Here is a 15,347-nt window from a genome sequence, read left to right as displayed (position 1 = left end):
GCGCCACTGCACTCCAGCCTGGGCGACAGAGCGAGATCCTGTCTCAGGAAAAAAATACAAGTGGGCTTATGAATAAAATAAGATTAAAAAACAACAAATCTTTGCCTCACAACCCCGGCCAGCCGCAGCCCCAGCGAGGCGCAGGCGCAGGCGCGCGCTCGACAGCTCCGCGCGTGCGCACAGGCAGGGAGCGCGCGCCCCCCCGGCAGTCTTAGGCCTCCGGGGGCTGCAGTTGCGCGGCTCGGCCACTGCGCGGCGGTGACGTGCGCCTGGGCGGTGTCGCGGGCTGTGACGTCACGCCGCGCGCCGGGGGCAGGAGGAGGCGGGAGAGGGCGGCGCGTGCTCCGTGTGCTGGATACCAGGAGACCCCGAGACAGGGGCGTCTCGGCGGCCGCCGCCGTCATGGTTTCGCGTTTGCAGCTCCCGCCTGAAATCCAGCTGGCTCAGCGTCTGGCGGGGAATGAGCAGGTGACCCGGGACCGGGCGGTGAGGAAGCTCCGGAAATACATCGTCGCCAGGACTCAGCGGGCCGCAGGTTGGTGGGGGTGTGGGCGGCTGGCGTCTCGGGGGCCGGCTGGGCTGGGGCGGGTGTGGGCGGCGGCGGCCGGGGCTGGGGGCCCTCGGAGTCCTATGGAACCTCCACGTGGCCGGGCCAGGCAGGCCGAGCCCATGGGCCTGTTCCTGCTGCTACCGGTCCGCGGTCCCCGTGGCCGCTTTCCCTCGTGGTGCGGTGACTTCTTTTCTCTCTGCGAGGACTTCTGTTCCCTCTGCGAGGACGCTCCTTCCCAGCCCCCTAACTCCTTTCCTAGCTCAGACGTCCCCTCCCTCAAGTAGACCATGTACTCCTGCTGCCCTGCTGTTTAGGCACCCAGTATTTTTCCCTCGTGGTAGCATTTCCCACTGTTAGCAGTTTTCTGTTTGCGTAATTATTGGATTGTTTTCCGATTTCCACTCAGGGTATCTCTCTGAGGGCCGAGAATCTACTTGTTCGTGGTACCTGGTGGTTCTCCGAGCGTGGTCCCCCATCAGCAGTAGCATCCCCTGGACATGTGTTAGAAATGCAGATTCTATGCCGTGCGCAGTGGCCCAAGCCAGTAATCCCAGCTACTTGGGATGCCGAGGTGGGAGGATCGCAGGAGCCCGGGAATCCAGCCTGGGCAACAGAGCAAGACTGCGTTTTCATTACAAAAGAAAAGAAAGAAATGCAAGTTTTAGGGTCCCAGCCCCGCCAAATCAGGTCTAGCATGTGCTTTATGAAGCTGTTCGGGTGATACTGCTCCCCACACTCAGCTTGAGAACCACTGCTACAGGAACAGCTTGCCAGACATACGACTTAAGTGAATGTCAACTGAGTAATGTTTTAAATTAAACTTTTTAAAAATTTTTCTGAGTGAGACAGACCTCACTGTCATCCAGGGTGGAGGAGTGCATTGGCACCATTATGGCTCACTGCAGCCTCTACCTCCCAGGCTCCAGTGAGCCTCCCATCTCAGCCTCCCCAGTAACTGGGACTACGGGGGGCGCTGTGCCACCAGGCCAGCTAAATTTAGTATTTTTTGTACAAATTGGGGTATTCCTGTGTTGCCCAGGCTGGTCTTGAACTCCTGGCTTCAAGTGATCCCGCCTCAGCACTCAATTCCAAAGTGTTGGGAGTACAGGCATGAGCCACTGCACCTGGCCTGAGTAATCTCTGTTTCTCTCCCTAGCTAGTCTGAATGCCTGAGTTCACTTTCTTCTTTTTAATATTTGAGATACATTACAGAAAAGTGCAGAAACACTCATTGTAATGCTGGATGAATTATCGCCAACAGATTAACCTGTGTGGCCACTGATCAGCTTAGGAAACAGTGGAGGTTCGCAGTTTTGAATTTCCAAAATGGAGTACGGTGCCTGATACCTTGTAGATTCTCAGTTTTACTGAGTGCACGAAGTGGCAGTTACCTGGAGGAGCCGCACAGGCACAGCAGGTTCTGGGTTAGAAGGATTGTTTGAAGGGGAGGGCCAGATTTTGCCCCCCAGTTGCCTTTACAGTAAGTGGGACTTTGGTCTCATTCAGGCAGTCACGTTTCTGTTGATCCAAATGTTGCTGTTTTGCTGCAGGTGGTTTTACTCACGACGAGCTGCTGAAGGTGTGGAAAGGACTGTTCTATTGCATGTGGATGCAGGACAAGCCGCTCCTCCAGGTGAGTAGAGTGAGCAGCAGAGAAGGTGCAGAAGCAGCGGGGGAGGATGGATGGGCATCTGGTCGACCCAGTTTTTTTTTTCCTTTTTTTTTTTTAAGACGGAGTTTCGCTCTTGTTGCCCAGGCTGGAGTGCACTGGTGCAATCTCAGCTCACTGCAACCTCCGCCTTCCAGTTTCAAACAGTTCTCCTGCCTCAGCCTCCCGAGTAGCTGGGATTACAGGCGCCCGCCACCACGCCCCGTTAATTTTTTGTATTTTTAGTAGAGGTGGAGTTTCATCATGTTGGCCAGGCTGGTCTTGAACTCCTGACCTCGTGATCCGTCCGCCTCGGCCTCCCAAAGTGCTGGGATTACAGGTGTGAGCCGCCGCGCCCGGCCTAGTCCTCCCAGTTTTAATATGGCCAGAGACCGTGGGGAGGTCGTGTAGCCTTGTGCTTGGTTCTGCGTGGCTGGTGGGTGTGGGCCTTTGGTTCGGTGAGTCTTACACTTGCCGAGGTCGTTGATGTGATTGACTGAGTCGTGCACCATAGCCGCACTGGCATATGGGTGAAAACTGGGTTTTGTGTTTGTCCTGGGTTGCAAACAAGTGCTGAAATAGTGGAAACCAAGGGGCAGAATTCAAGTCTCCTGAGACAAGGACTTCTCCCGCTAGCCTTTTTCAAACATTGTTTCTCAAATTGTGAATTTTGTGCTCTCCTTCAGAATCTCATGGGTGGTGAGGATACTTAGTTAAATTCAAGGGGAGGCTATGAAATGTCTCTTAGCAAGTGCCCTGGGCGATGCGTGGCGCAGTGATGTAGGCAGATAGCGAATGATCTATGGGGTCTCGCAGCCCTCCTCCTCCTGATGGTTAGGGGGCTGTGAGTCCCAAGGCTCCCTTCTGCTCTCCCACGTCCCTCTTTAACCATGACTCTGTGGCTTTAGCACAGCCCCTGTGAGGAGGGCAGTGCCTGCCATGGTTGTGTGAGAGGCTGTTGACCCCAGATGTAGAGGGGTGTTTTGCAGCAAGGGTGAAACCTCCAGTCCACTGAGCTGAGACCCCCTGGAAGCCGACTCTCTGTGATGAGTGAGTGAGTGGGTGGTTGTGTGTGTGTCATTGTGAGAGCCTGGTGCTTTAGGGGCTGAGGGCGTTTTTGTTGTTTCCTGCACAGGAAGAATTAGGAAGGACCATTTCCCAGCTCGTTCATGCTTTTCAGACCACGGAGGCGCGTGAGTATGCTCTGCCATAGTTGGGTACATTTGTAGACGTCAGAACCTCTGAGCATCAGAGCCACCGGACACAGGAGGGTTTGTGTTCTCAAATCAGAGTAAGGAATGCCTAAGAGCGAGAGCGCACCAGCTGGTGTCTGTGGGTGCTTAGCATGTGTGAAATGCTGGTGTAAGTGTTCAACATGGATTAGCTCATTTACCTAAAACGCTCATTTTGAGTCTAATGGGCTAATATCTTACATTTTAAAAATAAAATGAAAAGCCAGGGTAATGTCACCAAGAGATTTGACTGAATTCCGCCTGATGGACGTGAGGTTCCTGCAGTTGATTTTCCAACTCCTGGTGACCGGAGTTGAGAAGTTCTTGCCCTGCCTGTCTGTGGGACTCACTTGAGGAGCCTCTAAAAATTCTGATGTCCAGATCCTGGTCCAGCAAAACCCAGTTCTAGGAGTAGGGCCTGGGCATCAGCGTTTTTATTATTTATAATATGTAAAGAAAGGTTCCTCCATGTTCTCACCTCACTTCCCAGAGTGGCTTCATGCTCCTCAGTGGTTCTCTTCTGGCTTATTCTTCCTCCAGAGCACCTGTTCCTTCAGGCCTTCTGGCAGACCATGAATCGCGAGTGGACGGGCATCGACAGGCTGCGCCTGGATAAGTTCTACATGGTGAGGCAGCCGCCAGGGTGCCGGCGGGCGGGGGCAGTGTGGGTCTCAGTGCCCGGCCGAGCAGAGACAGGCAGCTCCTGGGCAGGGAGGCGACCTGAGGCAGTGTGACCCTGAAGCCGGGGTGGGAGGTGGAGCCGAGGCTCTGGGCAGTCCCCGCCCAGGGCTCTGCAGCATTGTCGGTCTCTGAGGGTCATTGAGTGGGCAAGGAATCAGACCCATAAAACACCACACAAACTTTTGGTTCAGAGAAGGAAAGTGACGATTGCCCTCCTGGGGAGAGTCGATGGTGACACCGTTGTTACTTTGCCAAGGAGGCCGTGAGTTTGGAGGCGCGGACTCCAGAGCTGCGGTTGGGCCCTAGCGTGAGCCTTGGAGTGCCTAGCCTTCGAGGCTGGGATGGCTGGGTCACAGTGCGGGACTTCCTTTCCCTCCTCCCGCATTGTATCCCCATTCAGGGTGCTGATTTGCCCTGAGAATGCTGGGGAATATGGGTGCAGCGTGTTGCTGCCCAGACCTGCTCTCCTTCCCTCCTTTCCCTCTTGTTGAACCGTGAGGTCTCATTACTGAGGTGGTGGCCATTGTAACCTTAGAGCAGATCTGAGATATAGAGACATTGTCACTGTGTAGGAGTCAGTCACCCCGTGGGGACGCTGAAAGGGGCCATGTCTAGGCCTCACTGAGGACAGATGTTGATCTGCCATTCTGGCTTCAGTGTCCAGCTCAGATTCGGGCCAGGATTGTACGGACAGTGTACATACCAGTGATTCTAGAATTGGGGACCAGGGCGGGAAAAGCCTGGAGCTCAAGAAGGAAGGAGGCTCCAGGGCAGGCCAGAGGCCCGGCCATGCACTCGACAGAGTGCAGACTCTTAGGGACAGTGGGGCTCTGCAGGGAGGCCACCCCACTGGTTTGCTGAGATGCAGCTGCTGGATGGATGCGTTCTGCTGCTTTCCATGGCTCGTTTCCGGGCCCCTTGTGTGACTGAGTCTGGCAGCACAGCCTTGCATCAGGGCTGGCCTTGGTAGCACTGCAGGGTGGCTTGGGGGATAGGCCTCCCGTGTCTGCAAGAACAGTGTCCTGGCTGCTGGGCTGTGCTCTGTCATCGGGGCTCCTGGGGGTCTGCGTGTCCTCTGCCGCTCTTGACTGCGGCTCAGACCTCGCTGTGGGCGTGTAGGCGTGCTGGGTCAGTAGCCTAAAGCGGGGACAACTGCAGAAGGGTGTTGAGTCCCATGAGGGAAATGGCATTGGGGGGCAGATCTGGAGCTTCATTCACGGGTGAGGCTTGGGAGCGCCCTCACTGCGTAGCGCACTGCAGAGGAAGTGAGCTGTGTTCTCCCACTGGTGAGGGCCAGCCGTGTTTCAGACCCGGTTTTGCAGAGGGCTCCACTGCCCGTGGGGGTAGCTGTGCCTCTTTCCTGGTTCTCCCTTATGAATCAGGGACTGTCTGTTTCAGCCCCGGTTTATGGACTGGAGTCATAGGACTGTCCCCTACTCCCTCCCACCCCCGATGCGCCTGCTTCCAGCCAGCTAGGGCCTTGGAGCTGGGGAGAGGGGCGCATTCTCAGCCCTGGATTCTGAGGGCTTGGTGTTGTATCCTCCAGCGTCTGTCTGTCAACAGCTCTGGGGGCCGGCTGTGTGCCTGGGGCCAGCAGAGGTGACCGCGGCTGTGGCTTTATCCTGCAGTGGCTCGTGGTACATGGGGAAAGGTGGTCTGGTGAAGTAGGGCTGGGCTTCTGCTAACATGAATCTCCTTCTGTGTCTAAGCTCATGAGGATGGTCCTGAACGAGTCCTTGAAGGTTCTGAAGATTCGAGGCTGGGAAGAAAGGTGGGTGCGCGGCGGGCGTGCTGTTGGGGGATGCTGCTCTCAGGGACCACAATCATGTGTTTGTCGTTTGATTCTTTGTCATAAGGAGATGTCAGCCTTTACATTAAAGCGTGCCCCCGGTCGTGCTTAGAGATAAGATCTTTTTTAAAGTAAAAATTAGTTTGTGTGTTTGTGGAAATGATGCCATTTATCCTCAGGCTTGGAGGCCAGTTCTCACTGGGAGTCAGGAGGGAGTTTTTTAATGAAAGGGCGTCCAGCTGAGGAGCTTCTTATGAAAACACGGCATGTTCTGCTCCGTTAGCAATGCTTTTTGTTTTTTTGAAATAGGTCTCACTGTTGCTGAGGCTGGAGTGCAGTGGCGTGATCTTGGTTCAACTACAGCCTTGACCTCCTGGGCTCAAGTGATCCTCCTGCCTCAGCCGCCCAGCTGGCTGGGACTGCAGATGTGCATCACCAGGCCCACGTAATTTTTGTATGTTTGGTAGAGACGAGTTCTGTCCTGTTGCCCAGGCTGGTCTCAAACTCTTGGGCTCAAGCAGTCTGCCTGCCTAGGCCTCCCAAAGTTGTAAGCAATTTTAATTGCTCCTAATTGTAAAAATATGTAAATTGGCCCGGTGTGGTGGCTCACACCTGTAATCCCAGCACTTTGGGAGGCCGAGGCAGGCAGATCACTAGGTCGAGAGATCAAAACCATCCTGGCCACCACAGTGAAACCCCATGTCTACTAATGATACAAAAATTAATACATAAAAAAGAATCAGCAGGCTAGTTATGGTGGGGCGAGGGGATCGCTTGAGCCCAGGAATTTGAGGCTGCAGTGATCCATGACTGAGCCACCGCACTGTAGCCTAGAATGAGATTCTGGGTTTGGTTTGGTTTTGTTTTTTAAAAACAAGAATCAGCAGGAATTGGACTGTGGTTGCCTGAGTTTCTCCAGCTTTGAGTTGCATGGGTGATTTTGCAGTTAGGGCAGCAGTGCCTCTGATTTGGAGGGATTTTCATTCTTGAGTTCCCTGGCAGGACTCTGACCGGGAGTCTCTTACTCATTCTAGGCCTTAGCATTGTGCATTACCCCGTAGGGGTCTCATGACTTAAGCTGAATTAAATGGTAAAGGGATGATTTTACTTTTGTTAACTATTTTTGGCTTATTACTACAAGAGTATTTTTTCTCCCTGTAACTGAGAATTCAGTACAGGAATCATTTGGAAGACTCTGGTGGCTTCCCCCAGTGCCCGGGGTCCCAGTGCTGACAGTGGGGTCCACTTTTCCTGCCCTCTTGGATCTCCTGCAGGCGTAACCGGGCTGTCATTAATATCCATGGCATTGTCACTGGCCTGGAAGTCGGTCCCTTGCACCTGTATGTCTTCCTCTTGGTCTCAGCACCTGTTCTTGCCTCTGTCTCCTTTTTCCTGAGCCTTAGAGAGCATCACTTCTCCTTTCCATCACCAGCAATTCTCCAGCCTTGCTGAGGAGCTTCCTAAATCACACAGTTCACAAATCCGAGTTAGGCAGCTGCATTACTGAGCACCCCAGGAGATCCAGATGCGTCTAGATGCTTCAAATTATTCTCTGGGGCCGTCTAGTCTTCGGAGCCGGGCCTGTGATGCCATCAAACCTACCTGCCAGGGAGAGCTCTGGGCACATCACAGATGGAATGTGCCATGCGGCAGGGCCCGGGAGGCCAGAAGGTGGCTCATGGTCCTCGGCCCCTTTCTGGGCCTCCACTTTCCTTTCTGTGTCTGTGCCGTCCTGACGTGTCTTCCCCAGCGGTACCCAGTGGAGACAGTGGAGAGGAACACCAGGCAGGGTGTCTCGTCTCAGCCAAGACTTTCTCTCTGGTAGCAGTTTTGAGGACAGAGGGAAGGCCTGTCTGAATGTTTACACGTGTTGCATTTTGTAGCTGACATGCAAACTCAGGCCATATGTTCTGGCGCTGGTGATAGTCACTTAACTCCCTAATTGCAAGACTGCTTTGTGCTGGAACAGCCCCAGGATCGTTGATCTTCACCTGCGTGGACTTCGGGCCGGCCTGTTTGCAGACAGTGGCGCCTGCCCGCACTTAGGTTCCCATCCGAGCTTGTAACCGCCGGAGAGTGGGGGCACGGCTGTCTTGGGGCTTGCCGAGGCTGCCTGTCATATTTGCTTTTCCTTTCCTCAGACAGATCGAGGAGCTGCTAGAGCTGCTGACGAGCGAGATCCTGCACCCCAGCAGCCAGGCCCCCCACGGGGTGAAGAGCCACTTCATTGAGATCTTCCTGGAGGAGCTGACCAAAGTGGGCGCTGAGGAGGTGAGGCTGGGCTCCGACGGGGCGGTGGAGCTGGGCATTTGTGGACGAGGGACTGAGCTCCGCTGGCTTTCCCCATAGCTTACGGCAGACCAGAACCTGAAGTTCATCGACCCCTTCTGCAGAATCGCCGCCCGGACCAAGGAGTAAGTGGTGGGCGGCCTGGTCGGACCTGACTCCTTCACTGAGTTCTTCCGTGGGGCTGCCGTTTTGGGGGGCTGCTCCCTCCAGGGACGAATCTGTCGCAGAGTGGCCGCTGGCCATGCGGGTGGGCGGGGGTGGAGGGGAGGCTGCAGGGCAGTCGGTGGCTTCCGCTTTGGAATCCAGCATAACGGGCCTGCTCGCCGGCCTCTGCCCTGCCCCTCAGTTCCCTGGTTTTGAACAACATCACTCGAGGCATCTTTGAGACGATCGTGGAGCAGGCCCCGCTTGCCATTGAAGACCTCCTGAATGAACTGGACGCACGGGATGAGGAGGCGGCGTCGGACAGTGAGGAGTCCTCCGAGGACGGTGAGCGCGGAGATGCGCTGTCCCAGAAGAGGTCTGAAAGGCCACCTGCAGGTGGGGGTCACGGCACGCCCGGCTCCTCCGTGGGGCCTGTCCTGGGCCGAGCCAGTGTGGTCTCCTGCTGGGTTGCTCCCACCACCTTCCACCTGGTCCCCTTGTCTCTGCCCCTCCCCACAGTCCATCCTCAGCATAGAAGCCAGAGTGATCTCTGTGGGCACCAAGCACACGTGTCGTTTCCCCTCAAGCCCCCCAGCCTCTGGTGTGCTCCATGCCCTCTCCAGACCCCGGGGCTAATCCAGCACGCCTCTGGCTCAGTTGGCCCCCTGGACTCATTCCTGCCTTGGTGCCGAGTCTCCCTGTGCCTCCCGCCGTCTGTCCCCCATCACTCTCTGGGGCTGGACTCTTTTAGCCTCCTGGCCTCTCCCAGCCCCGCAGGCAGTCCTCCCCATAGCGTCACTCTGTGGCACGGGATGTGAACCACTTGCTCCTCATGTTCCTCGTTCCTGGCCCGTCTCCCCAGAGGACAGCAAGCTCTGTCCGTACTGACTGTGGCAGGGTTCAGGCCTGAGACCTCAGGGCACCTGGCTGCTGGGGAGTAGACCCGCTCCTCACTGCCTGCCAGAGGCCTCTGGGGGCAGCTGTGGGGTCCAGCCTGGCCTGTTTCTGGTTTGATGCTGCCCTCGTTGTCCGAGCCTGCTGGGTGGTCTGAGCTGTAAGTGTGGCATCCTGGTGTTGTGGAGGGCGTGTCTTCGACCATGCCCAGGACCCCCGTGTGCCCTGACTCCATGTTGTGGCCGCTGTGCCCCTTGGCTTACTAATCAGAAGACCCTCTCCCCACCCCCACCCCAGCACTTGGCCCGGCCACCCTATGCGTGTCTCCCTGGTCCCTGCCTTGCCCTTCTCTCTCAGTAGCCGAGGCGCCTGGCAGGTCCTCCAGTGCCTGCTGCTGGCCCCTGGCTGCCACCTCCAGAGCAGACCCTCGTCACATGCTGCCCCACAGCTGCCTGTTGCCCAGAAATCTTTCTTCTGCAGACAGTGCCGTCAAAGCCCCAAATGCCCAGCTTAGCTTGAGCGCCTGACTGAAACATCACCTCCCACAGCTTCTGTTCCAGGCCACCTTGAGGCTGGACTGAGCTACCCCTCCTCACTTCTGGAACTTTTGACATGGCCTTTGTTGCCCGAGATGCCAGCTTGTAGTCAGCCACTCAGGGCTGTATAGGCACCTGTGCCCTGGGACGTCTTTTTTCCTTTCCAGGCCTGGGGTGGCACCTCTCGTCCTGTCCATACGAGATTGGAGGTCACATGGCACCTAGTATCTGCCTTGAGCTGCGGGCCTTCCCGCCTGTGCCCGCGCTCTGACCAGGGTGTGGAGCAGGCTGTCCGTTCCCGGGTGTTTCCCGCCTGTGCCCGCGCTCTGACCAGGGTGTGGAGCAGGCTGTCCATTCCCGGGTGTTTCCCGCCTGGGCCCGCGCCCGCGCTCTGACCAGGGTGTGGAGCGGGCTGTCCGTTCCTGGGTGTTTCCTGCCTGTGCCCGCACTCTGACCAGGGTGTGGAGTGGGCTCTCCGTTCCTGAGTGTTTCCCGCCTGTGCCTGCGCTCTGACCAGGGTGTGGAGCGGGCTCTCCGTTCCTGGGTGTTTGGGGCCGGCACACGTTGGGAACAGGTCTTTGAGTTCACGGGGTCCCTTTTGTTCCAGGCTCTGTCTGCAGGGCTGAACCTGAGGCTGGTGAGCAGACAGGTGACGACAGGGACAGTGGTGGCCCTGTCCTCCAGGTGAGTGCCCTGGGCTCGTGGCTGCGCCCTCAGCCTTTGCCCTGCTTTGCTGCCGCTGGCCCTGGAAGAGGAAGGGGGCGTTAGGAGGGAGGATGGCAGCCGTCAGCATGGAGAGTCACCCAGACGGGTTCGCTTTGAAGGAGGGATGGGTGCTCCGACCCTGCCTACCTGCAGGCAAGTGGGGTCATTAAGAGTGGGGCTGGGGCCTGGGATGGTGGGCTCAGAGGCAGACCTGCATTGTCCAGGGCTGGCCTCACCTCACGCTGACCTCTTGACTCACACATGGGCAGCCCCCCAGATTTCCTGCGGCCCCCTCGTTGGGGTGCTGGGCTGGAATGAAATGGTGTGTGCCAAGCGGCTGACCTGTGGGTCCCAGCGAGGAGTCCACTCAGCCAGTGGGGTCTGACTTCAGGCAAATTGGAAACTGAAATGTTTTAAGTTTTAAATATTGGCCGGGCGCGGTGGCTCACGCCTGTAATCCCAGCACTTTGGGAGGCCACGGCGGGCGGATCACAAGGTCAGGAGATCGAGACCACGGTGAAACCCCGTCGCTACTAAAAATACAAAAAATTAGCCGGGCGAGGTGGCGGGCGCCTGTAGTCCCAGCTACTTGGGAGGCTGAGGCAGGAGAATGGCAGGAACCCAGGAGGCGGAGCTTGCAGTGAGCCGAGATCGCGCCACCGCACTCCAGCCTGGGCGACAGAGCCAGACTCCGTCTCAAAAAAAAAAGTTTTAAATATGATTATCTGCAGACTTAATAAAATAGGGCCATCTTGGGTTAAAATCGATCAAATTAACTTACTTTATTCGTGCTTGTGCGTGGCTCCTAGAGTTGTAAAGCTGCAGGCAGGCTCCTGGTGGGCGTGTGCCCTGCAGTGTGCATCTCGCAGAGTGTGCCCTGCAGTGTGTGCCCCACAGTGCGCCCGCAGCATGTGTGGTGCCCGCTGTGCTGTAGAGTGGCGGGGCTGCAGGACCCTCAGTGAGGGTGGGCTGTGTTCCTGTGAGCCGAGTGAAGAACCTGCAAGTGAAAACCAAGTGCCCTCTGGGTCTCGGGTTCCACGTTCTCGGAGCAGGCAGAGGTGACTGACCTTGGCTCTGTGACGTCTCTCTTTTGAAACAGTTTGACTACGAGGCAGTTGCTAACAGACTGTTTGAAATGGCCAGCCGCCAGAGCACCCCTTCTCAGAACAGGAAGCGTCTCTACAAAGTGATCCGGAAGTGAGTGTCTGAGGGGCTGCGTCTGCCCTGCTGCCCTTGGACTCACCCTTTCCTCCTCAGATCTGGGTGCCTTCGCCTTGTCCTGGGTCCTTCTGCAGCCCCTGGGGTGGTCCCCGCTAGGACCCTGAGACCCCTGCACAACCCCTGGGGTTCCCCTGGCTAGGACCCTGCAGCCCCTCTAGCTGGAGCTTCCTCCCCCTGCGGAAGCTGCCGCCATGGTAAATGGGCGTCTGTCTTGCTCTTTCAGGCTGCAGGACCTGGCAGGAGGTGAGGACCGGCCGGGCACCGACAGTGGCACCGCCTTGGAGGTGGAGCTCCATCCTCGTGGGAGTGGATTGCCTCCAGGGGCCTCATAGCACGTGGAGTCTCTGCAGAGAGGCCTGGTGGTGTTTCTGGGGGACAGGGAGGCAGGGCTCAGGGTTCCACAGCCCTCGTTTTTGTGGGTTTTGCTGAGTAATTCTCAGACTTGAGTGTCCATTGGAGTCCCCCAGAGCCCGAGAGACGGTGCTGGCCGCAGGAGCTCCCAAGCACTGACCGCGGTGCTGCTGCTGGTCTGTTGTGTAGCACACGTCTGTTCCTGGCAACGTGTGGCAGATGGAACTGGTATAGGTTATCGAAAGGAGGGTTTCCTAGGGGGATTGATGGTTAGAGATGTAAGCATTTCCCCCGGTGTTTCCTTAAGAAAAGTTTCAGAGCTGCAGCTCAGTTGGAAGGATTTTATGGGGGATGCCTGCGTGTCCCCCCGGCTCCAGAATCAGCACTTCCTGTCTTGTGTTAAGCTCGTCTCTCCGAGCGCCACACCTGCTGCATCCACCAGCCGGCGTGTCATGAGTTGTAGTCCAGGGTTTGTTTTCTTTTTTTAGTTTTTGAGACTCTCTCGCTCTGTTGCCCAGGATGGAGAGCAGTGGTGTGATTACAGCTCACTGCAGCCTGGATCTGGGCTCAAGCGATCCTCCAACCTCAGCCTCCCAGTCGCTGGGACCACAGGCGCATGCCACACGCCGGCTAATTGTTTCAGTTTTTGTAGAGACGGTTTCACTGTGTTGCCAGGCTGGTAGTGTGGGGTTTTTAGGACAGCGTGCACCAGTGAGGTGCATGAGGTTCGTGTGTGTCTGGCAGGTTTTGATGCCCAAAGTTCCCTTGTGCCGCCAGCATAGACATTTTTAGGCTGTAGACGTTGGTGTACAGGTTGAGCGTTTCTAATCTGAAACCCCAAAACCAAAATGCTGCCAAGTCCAAAACTGAGTGCTGACAGGAAGCTCCAGGGAAATGCTCATCGGAACGTTTTGGATTTGGGATTTTCAGATTAGGGATGTTGAGCTGGTGAATATGACAGCAGACTTTCCAAAACAATCTGACATCCAAAGCACTGCTGGTCCCAAGCACGTGGGTTCGTGGATACTCTACCTGTGTCCTAGATGCTCCAGGAACTGGCCTTTCCAAATGGACTTGGGTCTGAGCTGGTTCATTTCAGCTGTGGTGGCGGCACTGAACACGCTGCTCCTGGGTATTACAACAGGGCACTTTCTCACACACGTTGTCGGGAGGTGGTGCTGGCTGGGGCCTGCTGGAAGCAGCGAGTCTCACACCAAAAGCCCCCATCCCCCCAGAGCCCCCTGACTTCTGCCCTGGTTCTCAGGCATCTTCCCTGAGGACGAGATCCCGGAGAAGGCCTGCAGGCGTCTGCTTGAAGGGAGGCGGCAGAAGAAGACGAAGAAGCAGAAGCGTCTGCTCAGCTTGCGGCGCGAGAGAGGTAGGACTGGCTGGTGTGTTAGTCGTGGAGCTGGCGTCCTCACCTGCTTGCTTGTCCCTGGGATGGGGGTCACCTGCAGTGTCCCCCTGAAGCATGAGTGCCGAGTCCTCCGTCCTGGGTGCCTGCTATCCACATGTCCCAGAAATGCCCTGTCCTCAGCATCCCTCCTGTAGGCCTCTCCCCGCCACCCCTACCTGCCATCCTTGTCTGCAGCTCCCCCCAGCTGTGTGCGCTGCCCTCCCTCCTGGTGTGGAGACGATCCTCCTGGCTGGGCTGCCTCCTCCCATGCCTCTGTCTTAGATCCAAGCCCCGTTCCCTGCTCTCCCGCACCCTCAGAGATTCCTGAGCCTCTCCACTTCTGTCCTTGATTTCAGGGGCTGTCTTCCGTCTTGGGCCTCTGGCCACACAAGTGTGGTTGGCATGTGTCGCCCTCATCAGGGGCAACCCAGGGCCTGGAGCTGCCTACCTGCAGTGGAGGGGGTTGAGCACAGTGCCGGGCAGGGCACGGGGCCCATGGCAGGAATGGGGTGCATAGGAGGGAGACAGTGGCTTTGCCCCACACTGGGAAGCCTTCCCTGTTACTCTCTCCATGCCAAACCGGCCCTAGGGCCTAGGGATTCACCGCTTCCCCTCCCCGGAGCCCCGTGCCACTGAGGCCTGTCCGTCTCATTTCCCGTGGGGCAGCAGCCTCCTCTCTGCAGCTGGCCCTTGGCCTGGTTCCCGCACCCGTACCAGACGCCGTCTGTGTGGCTCTATGTGCAGCAAGCTTTGTGAACACTCGGCCCTGGCGCTCAGGGCCTGGCACTGCCCAGCATCCTTCTTCCGCCTCCCCTTCTACCTTGAGCCCAGTCCTGCCTACTCTGTGCCTTTGCTCCCGGGTCTCGCGACCCTGTCCTCACGCTGGTCCTTCCGAGGTCAGCCCTCGCTGGGGTCCTGAGCCGTGTGGGTAGAGCTTGGCGCCCACACTGGACACGGGATGCGTCTGGCTGGCTGGTGTGGCCGTGTTGCCCTCGCAGGTCCGTGGTGCTGGCGTCTCAGCCCGAGTTGGAGTGAGTGGAAGGAGCCCATGCTGGCATTCTCTGGCTCATGGGGTCTTGCTGTTTTGTCAGGGAAAGGTGAGAAGGAGCCCCCGAGCCTGGGCATGGAGAGGAAGAGGAGCAGGAGGAGGGGTGTGGGGGCCGGCCCCAAGGCGCGGGCAGAGGCTGATGAGCAGCCAGGCACAGCTAAGTGGACCCTGCTCCGAGATCAGCCCGGGGGCCGTGGCCAGAGAGGAGCTCACCAGAGGAGGAGGACACCTCGGCAGCCGGCCGGTGCCCGAGCAAAGGCAGCCAATGTCCAGGAGCCGGAGAAGAAGAAGAAACGCAGGGAGTGACGTGGCTGAGCCCAGGACAGGCAGGGAGGGAGGCCAGGCCGCTCTTGCACCAAGGGATGAGGCTGACTGGGCTGCTCTTGGACTCAGGACCGCAGCTCCAGAACTCCCATGCCAGGCAGGAGGGAAGGGCGGCACTGGAGAGGTGGGCCCGTCATTAGGGGCCAGCATCCCAGGAGCTGGACCTTTTCCCAGAGCCTCCGCCTGTGGCTGTGATGACCTTGGGTCAAAAGGTCAAACTCTGAAGACTGAAACTGCACCTGCAGCAGGACTGGCTGAACCCGCTGTGGGGGGTTCAGAAAATAAAATGTGCGCGGCCCTTGCCGGGGAAGTGTCGCTTCTGGTGTGTCCTACGGACGTGTGGGAGGTGGCAGCCGCCAGCCTCTGAGCAGTGTGGTGGTTTATATTCATGTTTGTGGAAAAATCTTGTAAGACATTTCTCCTTTGACAGAGCCACCCAGCTGTTAACAGGGCTGTCTGGACGGGGCTTTGTTGCTTCCCCCCTAGTCTGGGGTCGTGTTGTGCAGTGAATTCAGCTCCAGTAAGGCCCAGATTGTCCG

General features: G+C 57.4%; 1 protein-coding gene across 4 annotated transcripts; it reads left to right on the top strand.

The window, feature by feature from the left end:
• Positions 1-305: 305 nt before the first annotated feature.
• On the top strand, positions 306-15,118 carry RRP1 (ribosomal RNA processing 1). 4 transcript variants are annotated; one of them, XR_012431950.1, is made up of 13 exons: positions 306-535; positions 2,101-2,183; positions 3,334-3,391; positions 3,971-4,056; positions 5,821-5,882; positions 8,042-8,171; positions 8,250-8,314; positions 8,536-8,729; positions 10,371-10,447; positions 11,568-11,665; positions 11,913-13,172; positions 13,305-13,418; positions 14,528-15,118. XR_012431950.1 is itself a non-coding variant. In XM_005548573.4 (13 exons), the coding sequence occupies exons 1-13, from the start codon at positions 403-405 to the stop codon at positions 14,788-14,790; spliced, it is 1,332 nt and encodes a 443-aa protein (XP_005548630.3). In that variant the 5' UTR covers positions 306-402; the 3' UTR covers positions 14,791-15,118. The 4 variants fall into 4 exon arrangements, 3 of the variants coding, with proteins under 3 accessions (XP_005548630.3, XP_005548629.3, XP_073890036.1); XM_005548573.4 differs by having other exon boundaries at positions 8,536-8,678; positions 11,913-11,932; XM_005548572.4 differs by having other exon boundaries at positions 11,913-11,932.
• The last annotated feature ends 229 nt before the right edge of the window (positions 15,119-15,347 follow it).

Source organism: Macaca fascicularis, chromosome 3 (genome assembly GCF_037993035.2).
Source record: "Macaca fascicularis isolate 582-1 chromosome 3, T2T-MFA8v1.1".
Classification (NCBI taxonomy): domain Eukaryota; kingdom Metazoa; phylum Chordata; class Mammalia; order Primates; family Cercopithecidae; genus Macaca; species Macaca fascicularis.
Note: the sequence above shows the minus strand (reverse complement) of the source record. Positions and strands in the feature narration are given on the sequence as shown.